This window comes from Pteropus medius, unplaced genomic scaffold (assembly GCF_902729225.1).
Source record: "Pteropus medius unplaced genomic scaffold, Ma_sr-lr_union100, whole genome shotgun sequence".
Taxonomy (NCBI): domain Eukaryota; kingdom Metazoa; phylum Chordata; class Mammalia; order Chiroptera; family Pteropodidae; genus Pteropus; species Pteropus medius.
In genome coordinates, this window is record NW_024350921.1 from 5300245 (window position 1) to 5324507 (window position 24263).

Sequence of the window (24263 nt, forward strand, 5' to 3'; positions counted from 1 at the left end):
ATTATTAAATAGAATAATAAAATGAACACTTGTTGGTAACTGCTAGTATAAAATGAGATTTCAATGCACATTTTCTTTAAGTGGCACAGGATCTCTCATGAGCCAGCTGGTTTATTCCTGGCTGCCTATGTATGGTTGGCTAGTTTATAATGCATTGCTGTATTTTCAGAAATCTTAATGAAGTAGCCATCTGTGGAAGATTCCAGATCCCTAGATAAAAATGGCTTTTCATGTGGAAGGACTGATAGCTATTATCGTGTTCTACCTTCTAATATTGCTGGTTGGAATATGGGCTGCCTGGAAAACCAAAAATAGTGGCAGCACAGAAGAGCGCAGTGAGGCCATAATAGTTGGTGGCCGAGACATTGGTCTGCTGGTGGGTGGATTTACCATGACAGGTAGGTTCAGCTGCCCACTCCTCCTTATCTTTTCAGAGTAACAAAGCAAATGTTACTCTTTGTCTTTTAAGGATTTTTATGTTCATTACTTTTGTATATTTTAAATAATTTTACATTTATTTAAAACAAAAGTAAAATGGTTCAACTCAGTAGTATTTGAACAAATGATTTTATAATAAACCACTGGACAGAGTATCAGTGAAACAAATCCGAGCTATCTGGGCTATTTAGTGGGTGAAAACAGTAGCAACAAAGAGGTAGAGAAAAGTACGAAAGTGTCTTAGTCTTACAAGTTATGTATCTGTTAATTAAGGTGATTAATTCGATGTCTCATCTTGTTTGTTAATGCAGACATGAAGTTGTGACTTTGAGTTGTCTCAAATGGTAAATATGATGAATACTAATTAGTGATGGTTTTAAACAATAAATCAATTTTGGGGCAACACAATTCCAAATTGATTGATGCCCTGTTTTTAAACCTAATTCTCCCATTTAATAAACTAATTTCCTTACAAAAAGACAATCACATGCTAAGAATCCACAGCACTGAAAGAAAAAATTTCCAGGAAACTTGATATAAAAAGAAAAAGATCTAGGTGTGTCCTAACAGGAATCTTTCTGCCACCATCTGCAGCTCTATTCCATTTGAACCTTCTCTGTGCTAGGAGGAACAGATATTCTCTCCTTTGCTCAGAAGTGGTTCTAGCTAAGCAGTGACTTGTTTCTCTTTTATATTCTTTTGGATCATGGAAAATATTTCAGAAAAACAACAATTTAAAATCACATCCTTAATATTATTTGATATATATTTATTAACAATACACTGTTCGTTAGGGAATCTTATTAGGTTTTTAAACATCAGCAGGATAACTCATACAAACAAGAACTCTGAGTGCTCATTGGAAAGTATCCCATTAGAAATCATATCCAAATGATGCCCAGTTTCAGTCCTGAAGTGCTATTTAAAATGATTCACTCCCTATATGAAACACTTTATCAAACCAATCTGTGAAAACTGTATCCCTATTTGGCCATCTGAAACCTATAATATTCTAGAATAATTTGTGGACTGCAGATTTTATCTTTCAGATATTCATATTTTGTGTTTTTAACTCTTGGTCAACTGTACATGGCTCCATTTGGTTTCTACAGAGATCTTTATATTTGCACTTTGAAAGGGGTCTGAGATTAAGTGAGAACACAGAGCTACACAGGCTAACAAAGACCAGAGGCAGAGCCAAGTACAGGTCTTCCAGCAGCCACACCCAGGGCCTCTCCACAAAGTACCTCGTGCAGCCCTCTAGCTGGTTTCTTTCTTTTTTTTGTTTTTTTTCTTTTTTTTTCATAAAGGTGCACAGTTGTAAAAAGGTCTTTTTTTATACCCTCTTTCTCTTTTTTTACATACATATATAGAACAAATTGTATTATGCAAAATGTTTTCTATGATGCCTAATATACAAAATTAGATAAATACAAAAACACAAAGAGTAAGAATCATCCATAAACATACCACCTGCAGATAAATTTACTGAAATATTGGCATAGATTTTCTGATTTTTTTTCTCTTATTGTCTACCTATTGACGAACATTGTGCACAACTTTATATCTTCATTTTCATTTTTTATTATAGCATGTCTTCTTTTCCCTAAGATTCAAATCTGATTCTGGTATCTGATGTGGATTAAAACATTGTGATTAGATTTCTCTCATATTTCTCTTATTACAAAGAAAATGAGGAAAGAAAAGCCACATAAAACAACAAAGGTGGTTGATTTCACTAAAAAATATTGAAAAGAATAAATGAGCTGTTTTATGTAAAAGTATTTTGTTCATTATAAATTGTTATGTTCTATTACTCTAGTTTAACATTTTATTTATTATGTCCATAAAGACAATATTTCAGAATTTGTTCTTTTTATCATTTAGAGGGATTTTTTTCAATCTAATAGTTTGTTAAATTATATAGAAAAAATTGAATTATAATGTTTCTTATAAAATGTAATATTCTAGCTCACTTTTTAAACTTTTTTTTCCTCTCACAACTGAAAAGAACCTTGGTCAATATCATAATTCATTTAAAGTCTGAACCATTTTATCTAAACCTTGTCAGAGTCATAGCATATAATTGATAAAGATTAAAGATTGAAAATAAAAAGGTGCATAGTTTAAAAGTTCTTGTTCTCACTTATGAATCTGACCTGAAATATACAAACATGCGGAGCAAATTCTGACGTAAAAGAGACTAGCTAGATTAAAATGGAGGGATTTTCATCATAACAAGTTAACTAAGTCTTCACTTCTATATAATATTTGTGATAATTCAGGAACCATTTTTCTTTTTGGACAATGGAAACGAAGACCTACATAGTGAAAAATGATCACTAATGGGCTTTGTGCTTGTAAGACCATCAGATCATTTACCTAATGCAATGAAACATCATTGGTGTGTTTTCAGCAGTTCCAGTTCCTTAGCAGACATATGGAAGATAAAGTCTCAGTGCCTGTGAGAATTCATTTCTTCAGGTCCTAGTTACACACTGTGTGAGGTGAGGAGGGGAAGCCCTTTTTCAGCAGGGTTTAAAATGAAAAAAAAAAAAATAGCATTTGTTATTTGTTCACATTCATGTAAAAGCTACGATGAAAACGAGAGTGGCTGCTAAATACATATTTGTCCATGTTAACATTTTGTATAAACTTTCCATTTAAATATACTTAAAATTCCTTTGCAGGGAGGTCTTTCTATGATAACCTTTGAAAAATAGTATTAACTTCAAAACATTTTCTCTTCTTTGCTTTGTATTTGGATTAATAGCCAGATAGATTTTGGCATGAATACAACAGAAATACTCGCCTCTTATAGTTTCATATATATAATTTAAAATTTTTTATTTACATTCTAACTGTGAGATTTTAGAGAATTTTTCAGAGCCAAATTGAACAATACAGCTTAGAATTCAGTCTCATATCTGATAAGCTTCTTGCCAGCATATGTCCCTCATAATTTTACACAAATTCTACATAGGAATTATTTTAAATATTTCGACTATACTATTAAAAGGATATATACTGCAGAGTGTTTCATTAACTTTAGTTTTTCAGCAAGTATCAAATATTATATTGTCTTCTCAGAGAAATAGTACAGTTTGTAGTTCATTCCCAAACTTGTTTAAGCAAAGTGTGGTATTTTCTTGTTCCTTCACCTTTCTCTTCAGTTATTATGCTACAGAAATTCCATGAAATATTAACTAAACAAATGTTTCTTATTATTCTCTATGAAATGTGAAATATCTTACTAAAATACCCACATGAGAACAAATATTTGATCTCTTGATTAAATATGGAGTCAACAATTTAAATTCTTTTGAATGCTAATCTGTGCCCTAAGTGTAGAAGAGCAGGAGTGGGGCGAGGAAGAGGGAAAAGGTCATTTGAACTCACTTTAGGACACCTTGGAATAAAAATGTTGTCTCTCTACTCCCTTTACTCCTTTAACAATTTAAGGTAGTAAGTACAACTTAGTTATGATTCAAAGTGACTCTAAACACACACACACACACACACACACACACACACACACACACACACCCACTCCTTGAGGACAATAGTGTGAAAAGATCAATACAATTAAAAAAGAAAGACCTTGAAATAAAGACACTTGACCCATGTTGAGGAAGCTGGGGGGAAAAGTTGTAGTTTTATTGCTAATAGAAATAGCCATTAAATATATTATATAGGATCTCAGACTCTGTGATTTAATAATATAATTTAAAAGTGGCAATGATTAAATGGATTTAGAAAACATATGAGGCAACCCTGTCCAAAAGAAATATAATATGAGACACAAATGTTACATTAAATTTTTTACAAACCACTTTAGAAAACATAGAAAAATAAATGAATTAATGTAGATAATAGGATGTATATAACTTAATATATTGAAAATGATTTATTTCACCATGTAGTCAAAAAATTATTGCAACATCTTACATTTAGTTTTCCATACTAAGTCTTTGAAAACCAATGTGTATTTTATACTCATGACACATCTATCTCATTCAGATTAGTCACATTTCAGGTACTCAATAGTCACATGAGGCCACTACCACTGTGTTAGACTGAGCATATTTAGGGTATAACAGGTTTGAGAGTGTCTTTCCCTCACTTTTTATTCTATTTCAGCCACTTGGGTTGGAGGAGGTTACATCAATGGGACAGCTGAAGCAGTATATGTACCAGATTATGGTCTAGCTTGGGCACAAGCACCAATCGGATATTCTCTTAGTCTGATTTTAGGTAAGTAAAAGTTTTAACTTCAGTGAACCACTCAGTAAACCATAAAGAATAGAAATATAAATAATTATTGTGGGAAAATGTTACTATAAATTTCTAATTAGATGTTACCAGAAGCTGGTAATGCTAATGCTTAGATTATTTGATCTCTTGATTATGGAATGTGGAAAAAAGAACACCTTGATATTATGGCTATCAGAACAGTGAATGCCTTAATGTAATGCTGTTTCTTTTTAAAATAGTGTGGATATATCATTAAAAATGAATCAACTTGAATTATATCTAAATTTCTTTTTGTAAGTCAAACTAATAAAAGGTCAAGAATATTATATAACATAGAATTTCTAACTTATTTTTGCATTTAAAATACTTTTATTAAAACTTGTGATTAAATCAAAATATAAGATTGCTTGCTATGCTGGGTGATACAAATACATCAAGGCATTTTATTGAGTTCTGTGCTTGCCCATGTTTTTCAATCCACATATCTCAGACAGCATTCAACTGTCCTTTAGATGCACACAATGATGAATGTATTAAGAAATTTGCATTTGGTTGCTAACTATTTCTTGGCTCTGTATTCACAGAATATTTTAGATTTGTTCCTCAATACATATAAGCATTCCAAAAAAATTTATTTTCATTGAGAAATTATGGCAGAATACAAGGTTGGCAAAGACTAACTTTATGATTTTTTTATTTTTTCGTAACCACTTGTTCCATTTCTTTCAGGTGGTCTGTTCTTTGCAAAACCTATGCGTTCCAAGGGATATGTGACCATGTTAGACCCATTCCAGCAGATCTATGGGAAACGCATGGGTGGGCTTCTATTTATTCCTGCACTCATGGGAGAGATGTTCTGGGCTGCAGCTATTTTCTCTGCCTTAGGTAAGGACTGATAGAACGTTGCTCTGGCTGCATCTGTCTGGTTGGCTGAATGTCAGCTATACAACTTTACTTTCTTCAGCCACAGGTCAGGCCACGACCAGCCTCCATCACCCTGCTTCCAGTTCTGCCCCACTCCTGTAGTCTTCACACAGTAGCCAGTCTTCCTTCTACCATACAAATCTGATCACATCTCTTTCCTGCTTAAACTAAACTTTTTAACCCAGGCTCATAGGCTTCTCAAGACATAGCCTTTGATTATTTCCTCTCATCATTCCTCTCTCCTCCTTCTTTCTTCTAGAACTGTAATCCTCCTCTCTTGCCTCTGACACTTTGCAAGCCTAGGTGCTCTCTGCTTTGGACTCATCTCCCCTCTTTCTTTTTTCACTGCTTAGCTAACCAGGAAGTGTCTTTCCGATCTTATAGATATCACTTCCTCAAAGTAGTCATCCTGAAGTTGCTGGGTGCCTTTCCTATGTGCTTCCATAGGCATCAGGGGTTTTGTTTTATTGAACTTAACACTTTGTGTGATCATTTGCCTGTTTATCTAATTCATGCTCAATTTCCAACCTCACAAAAAAGATCATAAATTTCTTGAAGGTGGGACTTGTTTTGTGTTAATGTTTGTAATCCAATCACGAATGAATAAACTATCTGTGACTATACTTTTTCAAAAATGAAAAAGAAAGTCTTATTTCCTTTCTCAGTATAATTGCATTACATCCTAAAGTATTGGATTGTAGACATGTTTAGGCATCTAGAAAATGAACTTAGGGTCTAACTCACTACCAAGATCAATTAATGCTAAGGATAACCTATCCTTGGCCCTTGGATTCTCAGTCCACTTACTAGATTTACAAAACAAGAGATTTCAGTGGAATCGTAGGAGAGCTTCAGGCTCAATACTCTACCTTTTGATCAAGAGGGAATCTAAATCATCCTTCTGAGTATTGAGTTCCTTCTTGAAAATCAACACAGTTGGAAGTTTTACAATCTTCTTTGGTGAGCCATGTCAATATTTGACTTCTAGGCATTCATGTACTATACTCTCCATCTGTTCTTACGAATGGAAATACAGGGCTTAAGTCTACAACCAGACTTTAAGTGGTCAAAACAAAAGTAAGATAAGATGAATTTGTTTCTGTGTTATATATTCTAGACTACAAATTTGTCTTCATGTTTCAGTAATATCATCACATCTGTCCTCTATAATATCACATTAGTTTATACTACCTTTCACTCCTTTCTCTCTCAAACTCCTATGCAATCCTCTTATTTTCATTAAAGGAATGACTTGTAGAAGAGAATTTGATAGTTGTTTGATACTGTAATAATTCAGTGAAAATTGATGTGCTTTTCTTGTGATAAATAACAATATTTCACAACTAACACTGTATTTATGTTCTAATAAAATTATGTGTAAAAATAAACCTCCTATCCACCTTGCTCTCATTAGCTAAGAAGCAATGGTAGTTTATTTGTCATTGATTTCAACACCAGAAAATTTTGGTTTTAAGAAAAAACTGCCTGCTGATGTATCCAAAAGGAGTGGGCTGAATATCTAACAGAATACACAATACTTACTCTCATCAAATAAAGATCAATTTATGTATTAGGGCCTTGAAGAAAGATTGGAATTAATAAATTAATATTTCTAAAATATTTTGGAAATATAAAACATAATAGCTAAACTCTGAACTTTTTTGCAATCAGTTATTTTTTGTGTATATATATATGTATATATATGTGTGTATGTCTATGGCTGTCAACATTTATGTAAAATATATTAATCTACGTATATACCCACACACACATCCAATGGCATATATGTAAATATTACTACTATTGCTTGAAATATGTACTCTGATAAAGAGAAAGTGTTTCTACTTTTAAATTAACACCTATATTAAAAAAAATAGTTGGATATACTTCTAACGTTTATTAGAAATAACTTGGGATACTTAAAAATAGACAAATATAAAATCTATTACCACCTTACTGTGAATGTGTGTAGTTCACCACTGAAACAAAGTTAAGAGAATCTTAAACTACCTCTTTGGTATAAATGGACAACAATCTTACAATTTTTGAAAATATATATAGCATTGACATTTGTGGCAGCTCAAATTCAGTGATTTTTTTTGGTAACTTTATAGTATATTTACTTTTATGGCTGCTTGAGTAAACTAATATTTCACATCATATCTCAAAGCATAAAATTGATTTTATGCACTACAGATGATGGAATTTAGAAAATATTTTAGAGAAAAAATTTATCCCAATCTTAACAGTGATAAAAAGTAGGTGGTTTCTTTAAAACCACTGAGTTATAACGAAATGTCAACACCTACTAGTATCCCAAATATTTAGGACCCTAGTCCAATGATCTTTTTCTATAACATACAGACAGCATTGAAAAGAGATAGGATAATAATTAGACTTTTCATAATTTGTGGGATATAACTTAGAAATATTGTTATTAAAGTGGAAAACTAGACCAAAAGAAAAATGGCCAAGAGTTGCAACTAAAGTTTTAAATGCGAAAATTTCAGAAAAAAAATAATAACTTGTTAAATATTTATACAACAACTCAATTATCCAGTCGGTTATAAATAATTGAACTTTTGTCTTCATCCTCCAATATCTTACCAGGTTTTTCCTTCTATTAATTGGTTTTTATTCAAGAAAGTAATTTAATTTTGTTACCAAAGCCAAAAAACTATTTAAAAATCTTGAAAAATATTTTATATTATTATCTTAGGTCAGAATGTCTTATGTTTCTCTTTGATATATCAAATTTTTATCTCTGGTGGGTTGCATACACTTTTAGCACATAATTGAGGGGTAGTAGAATATAAAATTTCAATTAATAATACCCAAAATTCATTTTTTTGCATGTATGTTAGCATTGCTGTAATTGCTGTTTTTAAATAATATGAACTATAAACTTTATAGTTTTTAAGAATGATAGGAAAAGGGTTTCTAAAGCAAAAAGTGAATTCTGAACTGGCAGTCCAAGAACCACAGGGGTCCAATAATATCATAATATATTCACTGGAAATATAAACACCAACAAACACAATAAACAAAGTCATAAAGTAAAACAAAACAAAACAAAACACATAAATTTAATAATTTGATTTGTAAGACAGGTTCAAATTTTGATGATGAAAATTACTTAAAATTATGATATTGCAATCTAAGGATCTTCAATAAATTGGTGTCCTAGGAGCAGGACTGGAATGGTCCACTAATTAAATAAAATAAAAGTGATTTTTCACAAAGTTGAAAGAGAAAAAGATAATAGTGCAATTTACCAATTGTATTACTTTATCCTACAAATTTGTCTCAAACCTTGGTATCTTATGCCATCTAATAAAAACTAGCAAGGGTCAGAGTTAATGCAAAATAGAGGGTGAACGTTAATTGCAAAATGTGGAAAGTATTGATTATACTTATCATAAAAGCTTGTTTTTATCATAGATATGAGTAAATGTATATATTTAATTAAATCAGAGTTTTAGATAATTGGTGGAATTAATGCAAGTTCTTATAGTAGTTTAAATTTAATATATTTCATGGAATTCTGTAATCATATCATGATTTTCAGGTGTCCCCATGTAATAAGTTAACAAAGCACTAATTTCAGAAAGAAAAAAATAATATATATGTATACATAAATATTCATACATATACATATATGCATATTAAATTTACCAAGATTTAAATTTTTCAATTTGAAAATTTACTTGTTATAATCCAATACATATGGCACAGAGGAAAATATTTACTGTCACTGAACTTACAATATATGTTTGCATATGAGGTGAAATCTATTTGAGTACCTTGACCATAGAGTCATTCTCTTGTTTGCTTTCTTCCAGGAGCCACCATCAGCGTGATTATTGACATCGATGTTCATGCTTCTGTCATCGTCTCTGCTCTCATTGCCATTCTGTACACCCTGGTGGGTGGTCTCTACTCTGTGGCCTACACGGATGTAGTTCAGCTCTTCTGCATTTTCATAGGACTGGTAAGTGGAGCCATTCACAAATTTTTCTTTCTTCTCTCCCTCTCTCTCTCTCCTCCACTTCCTTCCTTTCCTTTCTTCTTTTTGTGAAAGATAAATGTGGTATTTTATGCTAACTCAGCAAAAACTAATGGAAATGTTATTTTTCATCATGAGTAATTTATAGTGTAATATATTATGAAATATTAAATTTCTTTATGAATAAATTGGATTAAAATCTCTAGTTGTTTTGTTAGATTTTATAAAAAAAATTGTGTTCTCAGTTTAATTCTTAGAAAAGGTATAGATATTCCTTTCCTTTGAGGCTACATTTGATGGAAATTTATGTATGATCTTCCTTGAATTTTGAAGGCAACACACTTTTCTCAAAGTTAAAATCTAACCCTTGGTACTAATCTGTACTACTCTCTTATCCTTCTCTCTCATCAGTATTGGATAATCCATCATACTGCCCATAAGCATAGAAATTCTCTCATTGGAAGTACTGTTGGTTTCAATATTAATCATCACTATTGAGGTCTAAAAATAAAGAAAAAGGTGAATTATATAAGGCACTAAAATATTTATTTATTGCTTGTAAGTCTTAGATTAAATTAAGTAATATATTTGTGGTTTGTTAATCAAAAAGTACTATATAATTATGAGACATGAGTATTAGTATTACATGAAAAGCACTTTTATATGTCATGAACACATTTCAGTCAATGTTTAGCCTTTGTAAGCTCACATCTTAAAATGTGGATTGTAATTATACGTGTAAACATATCCAACACCTGAGACATATCAGGAGTATAAAAAACATGGTGTGTCCACTCTGTGCTCTATACGGGATTCATACATGTACACTGTCTCAGTTGTGCATCCCTTAGGGGCAACATCCTTTTGCAAAGGCCATGGACAGAGCAAGCTGAGACTTCAGATCGTGTCTCATTTTCCCATGCATTGTCAAAGCACCCTTGATTGTTCTTGTTTTTTTCTCGATTTTTCTCATTATGAGAAGCTTTGCACTCTATTTTAATGTTCATACCAGGCACTTAGAAATGAAATATGAGGAATGAATTTCATATCCATTTTGTTCATTTTGGTTTTTGCTATCAAGTATCTCTAATAATATACAGAAGGAAAGTTTAAAAAAACTGACTACAATTAGATTTACAGTTTAGCCATAAATTTACATATACTAGCAATGATTATATTCCTCTTTTTCTCCTAGACATTTTATTTGCATTTCATGGAATTTCATTCACTTATATTTTAGTTGAATTCAAAAATATTTAATTTGTTAAAGGACTTCTACTTTTTATTATTTTTAAATTTCCAAAAGCAAATGGTCAGTGCTGAAATACTGCGTTTTCTGTAGCATCATCATAAATTTCCAGAAATAAATCTCTGTTAAGGATGCTGGAGATACGGTTAGTTTGATAATGACAGCTCTCATAAATGATACACTTAGTATTCTAAAAAACACAATTCGAGGGGATGAATCTATTTATTTACAATGTATTGCTTTGCATGAGACCAGAACTTAAAACACATAGATGCATAAATCAAGTGTGCTAGTGTAAAGATTATAAGGCAAATATATGTACGGATAAGTGTTCCAGTGGTTCTCTGCTACAAAATGTAAATGAATTGATAAGGAATCAAGTTCTGTTGGTTACTACTTAAGGACCTTTTGAATTGGCTGAATAAAAGACCAAACATGTTTTTTTTGTTGTTGTTTTCTAAGCTTCAAATTGTGATACATGTGTATATAATTAAATAATCAAATAATTAAATAATACGGTCTTGTACTATAAACCATTTCCTATTCTCAAATTCTCTAATTCTGTCCATTTTCTCATCATCATTGGAGCTCAACAACTGTAAACTTGAGGTTGATATTTTAGTTTTTCTTCTCTCTGACCCCTTTCTTCTTATTGTAATCTAAAGGCTATTGAATCTCTCCTCATAATCCTATTTAGTACCAATATTTTTCCATGTCCAATATCATTACTTCACTTCAGGCCTTTATCTGGGTTATATAGTGCTACCTTCTGCTCTTCCCGACTCCTCCCTTTTTTCTATACTCACTAATCACATCTATGATACTAAAATGAAGAAGAAATTCTACTAAAATCTTTTTAAAGTTCAGAAGAAATTCCTTGAGCTTCTAGTTGCCTATAAAACAAAATACAAATCTCTTAGCCTACAATTTGAAGCTCTCTCCACATATCTATCTTTATCTCTCCTGTTTCCCTAAGCCACTACCATACAAGCACACCTTCTCACTCAATAGATGTGTACACATGTGCATGCACACGCATGCATACACACACACACACACAAAAACATATATTCTACTCTTTGTCTTGCTTAACCTAGACTATCTGTCTCTTCACTTCCTTCTTCTTCTACCTATTTGTACTGAGTTCACCCTTGAAGATTTGTTTCATTCCTCAATCAAATTTTTCTTTGTTGCTTTAGTGAATGGATATCTTTTTTTTTTAATTTAACGAAAACAAAAAGTTTATCTATAAATATATATAATGTTCTCAAATTAATGTTTTTTTCCTATAGTTTTCTGATGACTGCTCCTATAGTTGATATGATTGGTATAAACATTGCTAAACACAGAAATAGACAATATGTTGTTGTAACTTTTCTAAATCAGTATTTTATGACATCCCACAGAGAACATGATTCCAGGTTCTTGTCTTCCTAAACAAGAGGAACTACTGAGCTATGTGGTCTATGAGAGGAATAAAAACGAGATGCCTAAATCTTATGTATATTAAACAGTTAAAAATCATTGCCTAATACTCTAATGTCACTCTTTGGTTACAGTGGATCAGCGTCCCTTTTGCACTGTCACATCCTGCAGTTACAGACATTGGGTTTACTGCCGTGCATGCCAAATACCAAGAGCCTTGGCTGGGGACCATTGAATCATATGAAGTCTACACTTGGCTCGATAGTTTTCTGTTGTTGGTAAGTGATGTATTACTTGAAGAATACAGTCCAATTTTTCCTAAAATCAAATGCATTTTCAAGATTTTAATGTTTATATGTAAAATTTACCTGCTGACTCATGTTCATTTCTGAATTGACTACTTTCTATTGGGAGGACGGAGACACTTGCAGACTATGATAACTGACTTGTATCAAAGTGGAGATCAAGGGAGGCCTTAAAAAGATAACTTCCATGAGGTTATGTGTGATGTGTTCGAATTTCTATTGTATAATACATGAAGGAACACCATGCCCTACACCAAGATACCTCTCCCAATCTTAGAACAAAGCCATCTAAAGGTTCTAATTTGTATTTTGAATTAAGGCATTAAAAACCAACTTCCGAAATGAGTAACGCCTTCAGTCTGTAAGTAAATTAGTGGTGTCAGAGGCTTTAAGTGTATAAGATAAGTTGTGAAGGGAGTCCTCAGGAAAGAACACTTGGGCAGTCAGAGGCAGCTTGGGAATGTGCAGAACTTTGGAGGAAGATACTGGCAGTGAGAAGTGGGAACAGAAGAAATAGAGGCAGATCACAGGTTGAAGGAAGGAGTACCAAAGGAATTCCAGATTTTGCGATTTTGTTAATTAGGGATATTATGTATAACAATAAAACACTGTTTTTGATTTTAAAGTAAGAAATCGATTATTTTTTATGAAAAATAAAGAGAAATTGTTTATTTTTGTTTCCTCTTTAGAGGGTTCACAATATTTTGTGATTTCACTTTGGGTTTGTGGCACTTTACTGAGCTTTAGCACTAAAATTAGATGTGCCTTTCACTAAAGAATTTCCTGGTAATAAGGCAGGAAAACATAAAACCAAATGTGTCCTGTGTTGGCACAGGGGGCTTCTTTCCCAAGGACTGTTAAGAAATGTATTGGCCACAATTTGTCTTGAATGGTTTATAATTATGAATTCAGTGGAGAAAGAGATTAAATATTACATATATATATAATTATAACTGTATGGCAAGTATATTTATGGATATGTGGAGGAGACAATGAGACTCAGAAAAGTTAGGCAATTTGTAGATATCACACCATTGTCTGAGCAAGAGATTGAAACAAAGAATGAAGATCCCAAAGATTTTTCTCCTAAATCACACGAGTCCTCAGACTTATTAATCTTCAAAATAAAGCATTGTATCTAATGATAGCTAAAGTTTCTTCTAGCTCAAAAAATTATATGACTAAGTCATGTTCATTCTTCAAATTGTAAAATAAGTTAACATAATAGATATTGAATGAATGAATAAATAAATAAATTATAGAATAAGACTTAAAATGTTTCAGCAATATTTGGTCTTTGATCTTCCAGTTATCTCTCATCATGACCTCTCAATTATCACGTCCTGGTCATGATATCTTCAACGTATCTTTCAATCCTACCCTGAACCTACCCACTGTCTCTATATTAGCACTAGATTAGGCTGACAGCTTTCCTCACCCAGAGTATTGTGATAGCCCCTCCCTGGCCTGCCTGAAGGCAGTCCACGCACATCTCACTCCTTCAAGCTCATTTTTTCCCTTTCTATCAGAGCATCTATTTGTCAGTAGAGATCAAATTTTACCCTACTTATAAACTTATAATGACCTAACTGTCCAGGGAGATTGGTATGCAAATTATTATATATTGATTCATATACTCATTGATATTATTCATGTTCATTGACATGGAAGAGGTTAATGATATATTGATTTACAAGTTGTGAAACAAAAGGAAGTTTGGGAAAAATATAGGCTTGAGGCATGGGATAATGAATTTTAGAATTTCTGCTTTTTTTCTTTTAAACATGTATGATAGCTTTTATAAGAAGAATATTGTTCTGGAAACAATATGTGCCAGACACTCTGATTGTCACAGATGTGATAATATAAGCAAGATAGATATCCCAGAATTCAGAACCCAGTTAGAGAGACAGGCAATTAAAGAATCAACTTCCATACATTGTGATACGGGAAGCTCATTCATCAATTCACTCATTCACATAATATATATGTGTGCATATGTGTGTATGTGTATGTATGTGTGTGTGTGTATGTATATTTATCACCAACTCTATTCAAGTCAGGGGAATGTGGCAGTAATCAAGGGAAGGTATTTTCCCAGCCTCCTCTCTAGCCATTTCCACACACCCTGACTTCTAGTTATACCAAATACACAGTGGTCTCATAGCTGTCTCATTTGTTTTTTTCTCTTTCTTTCTATCGGATTATCTCCCAGGTACTCTCTTCTCTCTTTGCCTCCATCTAGTGATACCCTTTCAGTACTTAAGGAATGATTCAAAATGTCATTTCCGTAGGTTTTCCTGATTACTAGGCAGTTGTCCTTCTTGATACCTTTTCACCACCCTCTGTTACACCAAAATAAGTAATTGCTTTTTACTTTTGTTTCTATATGTACCCCTTCATAGGATGCAATAAATTACATTACAGTTCAGTGTCTCCAAACTTTTTTGATTGTATAGTCTCAATATGAATTTTAAGCATACCTTCAATATATATACATGTAATTAAAAATTGTTTATATTTACTATACTAATGCATTATGCAAATAATTTAATAAAAACAACAATATAACATTCAGGTATGAGGTAAAATGAGCATAAATAAAATTTCTAATATTCTTCTTATTCTCTATGATATTGAGCAGTCTGCACATGCCATTTTGGACAACACTATAATACATTGACTCTCCCAGTGCACAGTGAACACCAGAGCAAGAACCATTCCTTATCTTTGTACTCTGACAGCTATTACATGGCCTGGCACATACTTAGAGTGCAGAAATATTCATTGGGTTGTATTGATTCACATGAAACTCCACACTTTCAAAATCTTAATTTTTCTGAGACATTTTTGTGATGGTTAGGACTTCCAGATGAGAACACCAGGTATCTGGGTAATTGTAATGCAGCTTAAAGTAGGTAAATTAAGGGAAAAAAATGTCCTATGTAATTACAAAGAACTTGGGGAAATTCTGCACAATTTAAAATATGCCAATAATATAATGATAGCTATTTAGATATGTGGCATGTAGGACCATTTTCTACACTTCTGAATGTGATTGTAAAAAAATCTCATTTAAAAAGTACCTAATATATGCTATTTGTTTCCAATTTATTCTGAGTCCTTGTGGGTCCCATGCAGATGCTGGGTGGAATCCCATGGCAAGCCTACTTCCAGAGGGTCCTCTCTTCATCCTCAGCCACTTATGCTCAGGTGCTATCCTTCCTGGCAGCTTTTGGATGCCTTGTGATGGCTCTACCAGCCATACTCATTGGGGCCATTGGAGCATCAACAGGTAACTCTTGCAGCTTCATTAATTGACTCACTTAGTTTTCGCCGAAGTTCCAGTTACTATTCATCTGCCCTCCCTCTCCCACTTTTCCTTCTACCTCTACATAGTTAATTGTTTCTTATCAAGTTTTATATATATATATATATATATATATATAAAAAACTATGACTGTTAGTCAAAGGTTGACTGCTAACAAAGGTATATATATATTATCGGTATATATATATATATATATATATATATATATATACATACACACACACACCTTTGTTATAGCAGTCAACAAATTGTATTATGTATTTGTAGCCTCCAAATATTTTTGATTGTTTATCCCACCAATAAAGCATTGTAAGCACCTATCCCCCATGTTAGTATATTTATCAATTGTGTATATATAATCCTGTTAGCAGTGGTTCTCAATCAGGGTGCGCATTAGCATTATCTAGGGAGGGAAAGGACTCTTTAAAATATACTTGTTTCTATTTTACCTCACAGGGGTTTCATTTTAATAATCTAAGATAGAGCCAGAAACAAGTATTTGTTTTTTTTAAAGGCCCCTTGATGAGTCAAAGTGCAGACAGAATTGACAGTCACTGGCTTACACTTGTACCTGCCATTATTATGACCATCTAAGGACCAGTTTAAACTTGAGATTCTTTCTTTACATTTTCAATAGTTTGCTAATTAAAAGTTTTCCTTCTTAGATAAATCAATCAATAAATCTGTAGGTAAAGATAAACTAAGGTTTAAGTTACTTAGAGAATAACTTACTCAAAATTGGTAAAAAGAGCATTATAAAGTGCTTATCTCCTAGTTAGCCTCTATCTACAACATTTTTTAAATCTTCAGTTAGACATATTAGTTATTCCTGAACCTTATGTTCTCATGCTATATAGCTTTCAAGAGTGTTTTATGAAAATACATTACATTAACCCAAATTCAAAGGAGTCTTCTAGGTAGAAGTAATTAAAATAGATTAAAGAAGTTTAACTTTCATTCTGTTGTGTTTTGTAAAGATGTCCCAGAATAATACTCACATGGTTACTTTGATTTTCAATTAGTAGAGCTATGTATTGAATTATTTAATTTTTAAAAGAGCAGCTATGGTTTATATTGTGCACTCTCCATTCCAGTTGTCTATCAATGACATAAACACTTAAAAATATGGCTGACAAAGGTGATTGTGTGCCTTTGAATAAAAGATAGCACTTATGTCTCAGTCAAAAAACGGATGTGGCCATTAGTGTATATGTATGTTGTAGGACAACAGACTGAAAAAAAAAAAAAGTAGAGCTTATCTTTTTCTTGGATTAAGTGCACTTTCTTGGTTGTTATTTCTGGTACCATAATATCTCAGTTAATACTCTTAAATTGGCTTCATCAAAGCATGGCTTTGAACAGTTTTAATGGAAAATAGGGGAAGAAAAAAATGGAGAGATCCAAGGAAAAGCAGACCTATTTGATCCTATAACCATGGAATTAAAGAAATTAAAGAAACAAATAAAAAAAGGAGCTATACTAATATACATTGAAAAGTTCTATTGTATTCTTCAGCACATGTCAGTATATTAGTCCTCCTCTTATCCATAGGAGATAATGTCCAAGACCCCTAGTAGATGCTTGAGTTTACAGATAGTAACAAAACTTATACAGTAAGTCCTCACTTAATGTCACACATAGGTTCTGTGACTTTAAACAAAATGATGTATAACAAAACCAGTTTTACCATAGGCTAATTGATATAAACAAGAGTTAATTTCCTACAGCATCTCATCAACATTATCACAAAGTGATGTTGAACAAAATGACATCATTCAAGGACCCTCTATATATACTATGTTTTTTTCTGTACTCACACATCCATGATAGTTTAATTTATAAATCAGGCACAGTGATATTTTAACAATAATTAATAATAAAATAAAGCAATTATAATAATATATTGTCTTAAAAGTTATGTGAATATGGTCTTTCTCAAAATATCTTATTGTGCTGTATTCACCCTTCTTGTCATGATTTGTGATGACACGATGTCTATGTGATGAGATGAAATGAGGTGACTGACGTAGGCACTGTGACATAATGTTAAGCTATTATAAGGGTGACTTGAACAGAAGCACTGGGACCTGATAGACTACGGATCTGATAACTTAGATGGCTAAGTGTCTAATGGGCAGGGAGTGAATACAGCATAGATATGCTGGACAAAGGAATGATTCATGTCCTGGGCAGGATGGTGTGAGATTGCATCACATTACTCAGAATGGCATGCGATTTAAAACTTATAAATTGTTTATTTCTAGAATTTTCTATTTTATATTTTCAGACTGATTGACTATGAGTAATTGAAACCGCAGAAAGCAAAACCACAGATAAGGGGGTACTACTGTGTAACCAAACAATAAAAGACTTATCTATTCAGAGATAAACTTACATTTCAAGTCCTTTTACTGGAGTCCAAAAAACTGAAAATTTCAGCCTCATACCTGCACTTTTTATTCAGTAAAAAGGGAATGTTCTTTATCTATCCTGTCTCCTATTTCTAGTAAGTGAAAGTTGATTCAAGAAGGAATTTAGATGGGAGAAAAGTAATGCTGAGAAAGCTCCAAACCAAGTTTATATTGGGAAGAGGAAGGGTGAAAATAGCCCCGCTGTGACTTTATTCACTTACGTATATATAACTAAGGACCAAGGAATGAAACATTGAGTGTCCTCTCATAGCTCCAAATGGTAAAAAAAATCTATGCTTCAGTTTAATAACATTTGTTTTCTATAATTGTGTACAATGCAATGGCACCAATGCAGAAGATTAGCAGATGATAGATAGATAGATAGATAGATAGATAGATAGATAGATAGATAGATAGATCAGAGATAGATAAACCACCATATTCTGTATAGGTCTTGTGAATAAGACTAAGTGTAACCAAAACCCAGTAGAGGCCAGGACATGTAAAACAACTTCTCTTGACCAGTACATGGATTTCTCATTTAATTAGACTAATTTATACATTCTGAATTTATTTTAAAAACACCTAGTAAATAGGATGGCTCCAACTTGATAAAGAACATATGGCTCTTTGGTTGTTGTTGAATTTTTTATTTCTATTCAACAGACTGGAACCAGACTGCATATGGGATTCCAGATCCCAAGAGTAATGAAAAAGCAGACATGATTTTACCGATTGTTCTGCAATATCTCTGCCCTGTGTACATTTCTTTCTTTGGTCTTGGTGCAGTTTCTGCTGCTGTTATGTCATCAGCAGATTCTTCTATCTTGTCAGCAAGTTCCATGTTTGCTCGGAACATATACCAGCTTTCATTCAGACAAAATGTAAGAACACTTTTTTACATGTGAAATTATTATTGTTGCTGTCATTGTATTTATTGTCTATGTAGTATTATATACTTATTAATATTCCATATTAAAATTTGACCCTACTTTGATTAAGCACATGAGGTAAAATAATAATAAATTTATTTTATGCTGTACATGAATGTTTTTAATGCATGTTATCATTCATGTTAATACTGAAAGAAACAAATTAATGTAACTATTTCCCCAGAGATACAGTTATGGTGCCGTAATTTAAACTCTTGTCTTTCTATTGAAAGAGTATTGAAACCTAAAATATGTTAGAAAAACCGAGTTTAATTAATTATGATAAGAAACTTGAGAACCCTAGTGGAAGCAGAACATGAGTAAATTATTTTGTGGGTATTTGTGTTAACCGCTGTCCCGCTCTTCTCTTAACGCTCTAGTCCACCTTTGTCCAAAAATAGTCTCTCAATTTGACTCCTCATTGATTTGGGTAGGTACAGAATCATGCTATTGTGGTCACCGAGGGGCCCACAGCCCCTCTCCACCTTCTTCCTTGACTAGAGCTTTGTCTTTTTCTAGGTTTCCTAGGTCACTGTTAATAAAACAGTTTCACTTGTTTTTTTAAGACAGTTAGCCTTAAAGGTGGTAGGGCTTCTATGGAGAGAGGAAGCAAGGATGAGCCATGCCTCCTCATTGCCACATAAGAACTATTGTTAATATATGAAGTAAGTGACCCTTGCCCATTGCGTTTTCATTCCTCTATGATGGCACATTAGTTTGTCTTACCTCTGCTCTGCACATTTAGGGAAAGGCACAAGTGGCCTATGTTTCCTGCATGTGGTACTCAGAAACTCTTACTAAGGCCTACCAGAGAGGCCACCTAGATTGCTTGTTTCATACATCATAGTTTAGGTTGGTTTTATCCATAGATTGAGCCATTTGAACCAAGGGAATCTTTTCAACTAACTTTAAGGCACAAAAATGCATCTCATTCCTCACCTAAAAGAGCCAACACATTATGTGAAAAGCTGACACTGTGGCAAATTCTTGCAGGCATCAGACAAGGAAATCGTTTGGGTCATGCGAATCACAGTGTTTGTGTTTGGAGCTTCTGCAACAGCTATGGCCTTGCTAACAAAGACCGTGTATGGGCTCTGGTACCTCAGCTCAGACCTCGTTTACATCATCATCTTTCCGCAGCTGCTTTGTGTGCTCTTCATCAAGGGAACCAATACATATGGAGCTGTGGCAGGTTATGTTTCTGGCCTTTTCCTGAGAATAACTGGAGGGGAGCCATATCTGTACCTTCAGCCCTTGATCTTTTATCCTGGTTATTACTCTGATAAGAATGGTATATATAATCAGAGATTCCCATTTAAAACACTCGCCATGATTGCCTCGTTTTTATCCAACATTGGCATCTCTTATCTAGCCAAATACCTATTTGAAAGTGGAAACTTGCCACCAAAATTAGATGTATTTGATGCTGTTATCGCAAGGCACAGTGAAGAAAACATGGATAAGACAATTCTAGTCAGAAACGAAAATATTAAATTAGATGAACTCGCACCCGTGAAGCCTCGACAGAGCCTAACTCTCAGCTCAACTTTCACCAATAAAGAGGCCTTCCTTGGCCTTGACTCCAGTCCAGAAGGGTCTGGAACTGAAGATAATTTATAATAACCCTATCTAAATAAAATACTGCTTTCTCAAACAGAGCTCTGTAGCAGCCTAGTTCTGGAAGGATGGTTTGCAGTATATAAAAAATATATTTAAAAATATAACGTTCTTGAGAACAAAAATCCATATAAAAGTGCTATTGTACAAATATAAGTCAAGTTAGAAGGAAGCACTTATTAAAGTAACAGCTTTCTTTCTCATCGATATTTTTCACCCTCATTTGATTTTAACTCTAGATACTCTCACCAAATATTCAGAAATGAATAAAACACCACTCAAAGAACAGGAGCCAGGATATCTTTATTATAAAAACAAAAAAACAACGAAAAAACAGGAAGTGGGTCATCTTGATCCAGACCATGTTTGCTAATGCACTGATGAGTCTAGTTTAGTTACTGCCCTAAAGCTATAAGAATAATTCACTGTTATACCAATGAATGGTGCAATGGATTAAAATCATTTCTCCATGTGATGATAAACCCCTTCTTTCATATTCTTAACTATATCATTTGCTGAATATGCAATTTGTTTTTCTTTTAGTAGTGGCATGTATTATTCTGAGCATAGGGAAAGCAAACACAAAAAAATATTGTATAGTGATTGTTTTGTGTGCAAGGTGATAGGAAAATAGAATCCATCTTTCCAGAGGATCCCTGGGCTTCTTTGAATGTATTTACCACTACTATATGCATTGAGAAGAATACCTGGAGCATGGAAAACATGACTATTGGGCAACCTTAAAGCAATAAATCAAAAAGGCCATTAAGTAGAAAGTGACAGGAAGAACAGTAGATTTTTATCTTTATCTAAAGTTTATAAAGTTATGATTCATAATTAAAGAAGTAATGTCTTGGCTTGTTATCTAAATTAGTACTGGAAGTGAAATTGAGCTATGTGTAAAGTGAGATAGCTCTGTAGAACCAATTAAGGTTAATGAGAGACAAACTACACCTCCTGATAGTAAAACTAGAAAAACAAAACCCACTCAGTTTTAGATATTTGTTAATGAGAATGATTTAGAGTTAAAGAGATATTTTGTGGCACTTTTATGTATAAGCCAATCTTAAGTACTGGACAAATCACCACTACGAGAAGTATATAGTGAATTTTTAAATGCAGAAGAAAGCAGAAAGTAAAAATAAGTCCTAAAGGGAAGAAGCCATCAATTTTAACATTTGGTGTCTACATAACTTTCATGAGGTTGGTCATTAAATATTATTTTGCTCCTTTTCTGGAGCTAAAAATATATATGTGTGTATATATGTATGTAATGGTTTGTATTCATTTTAGAATTTTAAATGCTTTCTCACCAGTCATATAATAGAAATAACTGGAGCTGTGTTTACAAAAGCAGAATGAACTAATAAGCTGAAAAATTATCTGAGAATTTAATCCAATACAGAAAGGCAGCCTAAAGCACCTTTTTCCAAAAACATTTCTTTTTTGTGATTCATAGACAAAGTGAAGTTAACTCAGCGTTCAACATTAAGTATAAAAGTTGTGTTCAAGAAGCTAGAATTCCTTTTTTAAAATTGTAATTGTCTAAAAATCATCAAATAATACATCTCTTTGTTATTAAACATAAATTAAATTTACAGGTAATTTTTAAAATATAAAAAAATAATTTTACATGATGTAATGTTCCTTATTTTCTTTGCTTTATAAAAAAATGATGGTGAATATGACATTGCATTCAGAATCTTTATAGAACATCACCTATAATTAAATCAAAAGAAAATTCTCTTTATTCATCTATTTGCTCAGAATCTACTCTATGCCCAGTATCCTATGGAGTACTTGGAAGGAGCACATTATTGGAACCATAAAGTGTGGGCATCCCAGGATTCTCAGACATGGATTGAAACTAGAGCCAGGGGCGAGAAAAACTACATTAAAGAAAAACTACAGAGTTGGAAATATTTGACATGTAAAAGTGATTAATTGATGGGAACTACAGTTCCTGGCAAACATACTACTTTAGATGTGCCATACTTTCCAGCACATTACCTGAATCATTATTTTTACTCATTCCATAACCATAAGTTTTTATTTCAACCTATTTAGGCATGTGCATCCATAGAAACACATCATCCACATTATAATAGAGTACTAAAGAGAATAATCTCATTACAGACATTATATTTTACAATTTTGTTGAATAACAAATGACCAAACAATCATATTTAAATCCAGTGAAAAAGATACTAAGTGATTTTTTTTTTCATTTCATTCATTCTGTAATAAAAAAAGATAAAGGGAAATAATTTATCTTACTCAAAATATTAAAAACTAAATAACAATCCATTTTAGCTAATAAATAATGTTCTATTTTTATTAAAGTTATTTCCTACCTACTCTCAAACTAGAGGTATAAAAAGTTAGTATAAAATCCACTAATAAATGTGCTAAATATTACCAAGGTGATTTTTTAAAAGGACAATAATAATTGAAGATCAAAAGGCATGAAACAATGATTATAGTATCTTTATTTAGGCACAGTCACACAAAAATTTCCCCTCATTTCCAAAGAAGAAACAAAGTTGTGTAATACAGAAGATAATTCTTTATGCTCATCGCTTGCTCTATTTTGACATCATGGGTAGTGTAGACAGCTTTGTGCTCTTTGTGCTCAGTAGACCTAATTCAAAAACCCATTCTCAATGAAAATAAAACAATAGGAACATTTTAGACACTGGCTATATTAACCTTTGGAGGCAATACCTGTGGATAAAGTGTTAAAATGAAACATTTTATTTTCATACTTTTACAATAATTGTAACATGTTTATTGGGTACTTTTAACGTTTTTTCACACATATTTTTCAAAACCTCAAGCTTGTAGCTAGACTGAAAAGTCAAAAAGCTTTCAAATGTTCAGTGTCAAAATCCAACTTCATTGATACACTTATAAGTAATGAATTTTATGTGAATATCAAATGAATGTAAGCTTGAAATAGTGACTAATGTAATGGCTATTAGCTTTTTTACTTGGAAATAATGAATTAGCATTGTATTTTGAACATAAGTTGTGACTTTTTCTTTTTAGCCTTCAAGAAAATTTAATCTGATATAATGTATAATTTATTGTAAGTTTGCTACTGAACAGACAGATACATGTACTGGATCTAAACATATATTTTTGTCTGTCAAAATATATAAATTATGCTTATAATAAGTAAATTTGCAACTATGTATGTAAATGTTTTAAATGTAACAGTATTGTATTAAATAGTGCTGGTGCAATTCAGGATATCGTTGTCTAGTTTTGGCTTTTTTGGGCCCTTTCTTAAAACAAATATAAATGGTGCTTCAAGATAGTTATACAATAGAATTGAAACAAACCATCTCATTACTAGAACATATGCAAAT

At 32.5% G+C, this 24263-nt stretch overlaps 1 protein-coding gene across 1 annotated transcript; it reads left to right on the forward strand.

Annotated features, from left to right (window-relative positions):
- The first annotated feature begins 173 nt into the window (after positions 1 to 173).
- On the forward strand, positions 174 to 20895 carry SLC5A7 (solute carrier family 5 member 7). The gene is made up of 8 exons (XM_039840077.1): positions 174 to 398; positions 4579 to 4692; positions 5422 to 5577; positions 9459 to 9607; positions 12431 to 12574; positions 15743 to 15896; positions 19010 to 19227; positions 20269 to 20895. Exons 1-8 carry the CDS (start codon positions 221 to 223, stop codon positions 20893 to 20895), a joined length of 1740 nt encoding a protein of 579 aa, XP_039696011.1. The 5' UTR covers positions 174 to 220.
- Positions 20896 to 24263: the final 3368 nt, after the last annotated feature.

Excerpts from the sequence above, each read along its gene's own strand:
- SLC5A7 (XM_039840077.1), top strand. The coding sequence starts at position 221 with ATGGCTTTTCATGTGGAAGGACTGATAGCTATTATCGTGTTCTACCTT. Across the intron at positions 15,897-19,009 it reads GGCCATTGGAGCATCAACAG|ACTGGAACCAGACTGCATAT; the intron begins GTAACTCTTGCA and ends TCTATTCAACAG. Across the intron at positions 19,228-20,268 it reads AGCTTTCATTCAGACAAAAT|GCATCAGACAAGGAAATCGT; the intron begins GTAAGAACACTT and ends AAATTCTTGCAG.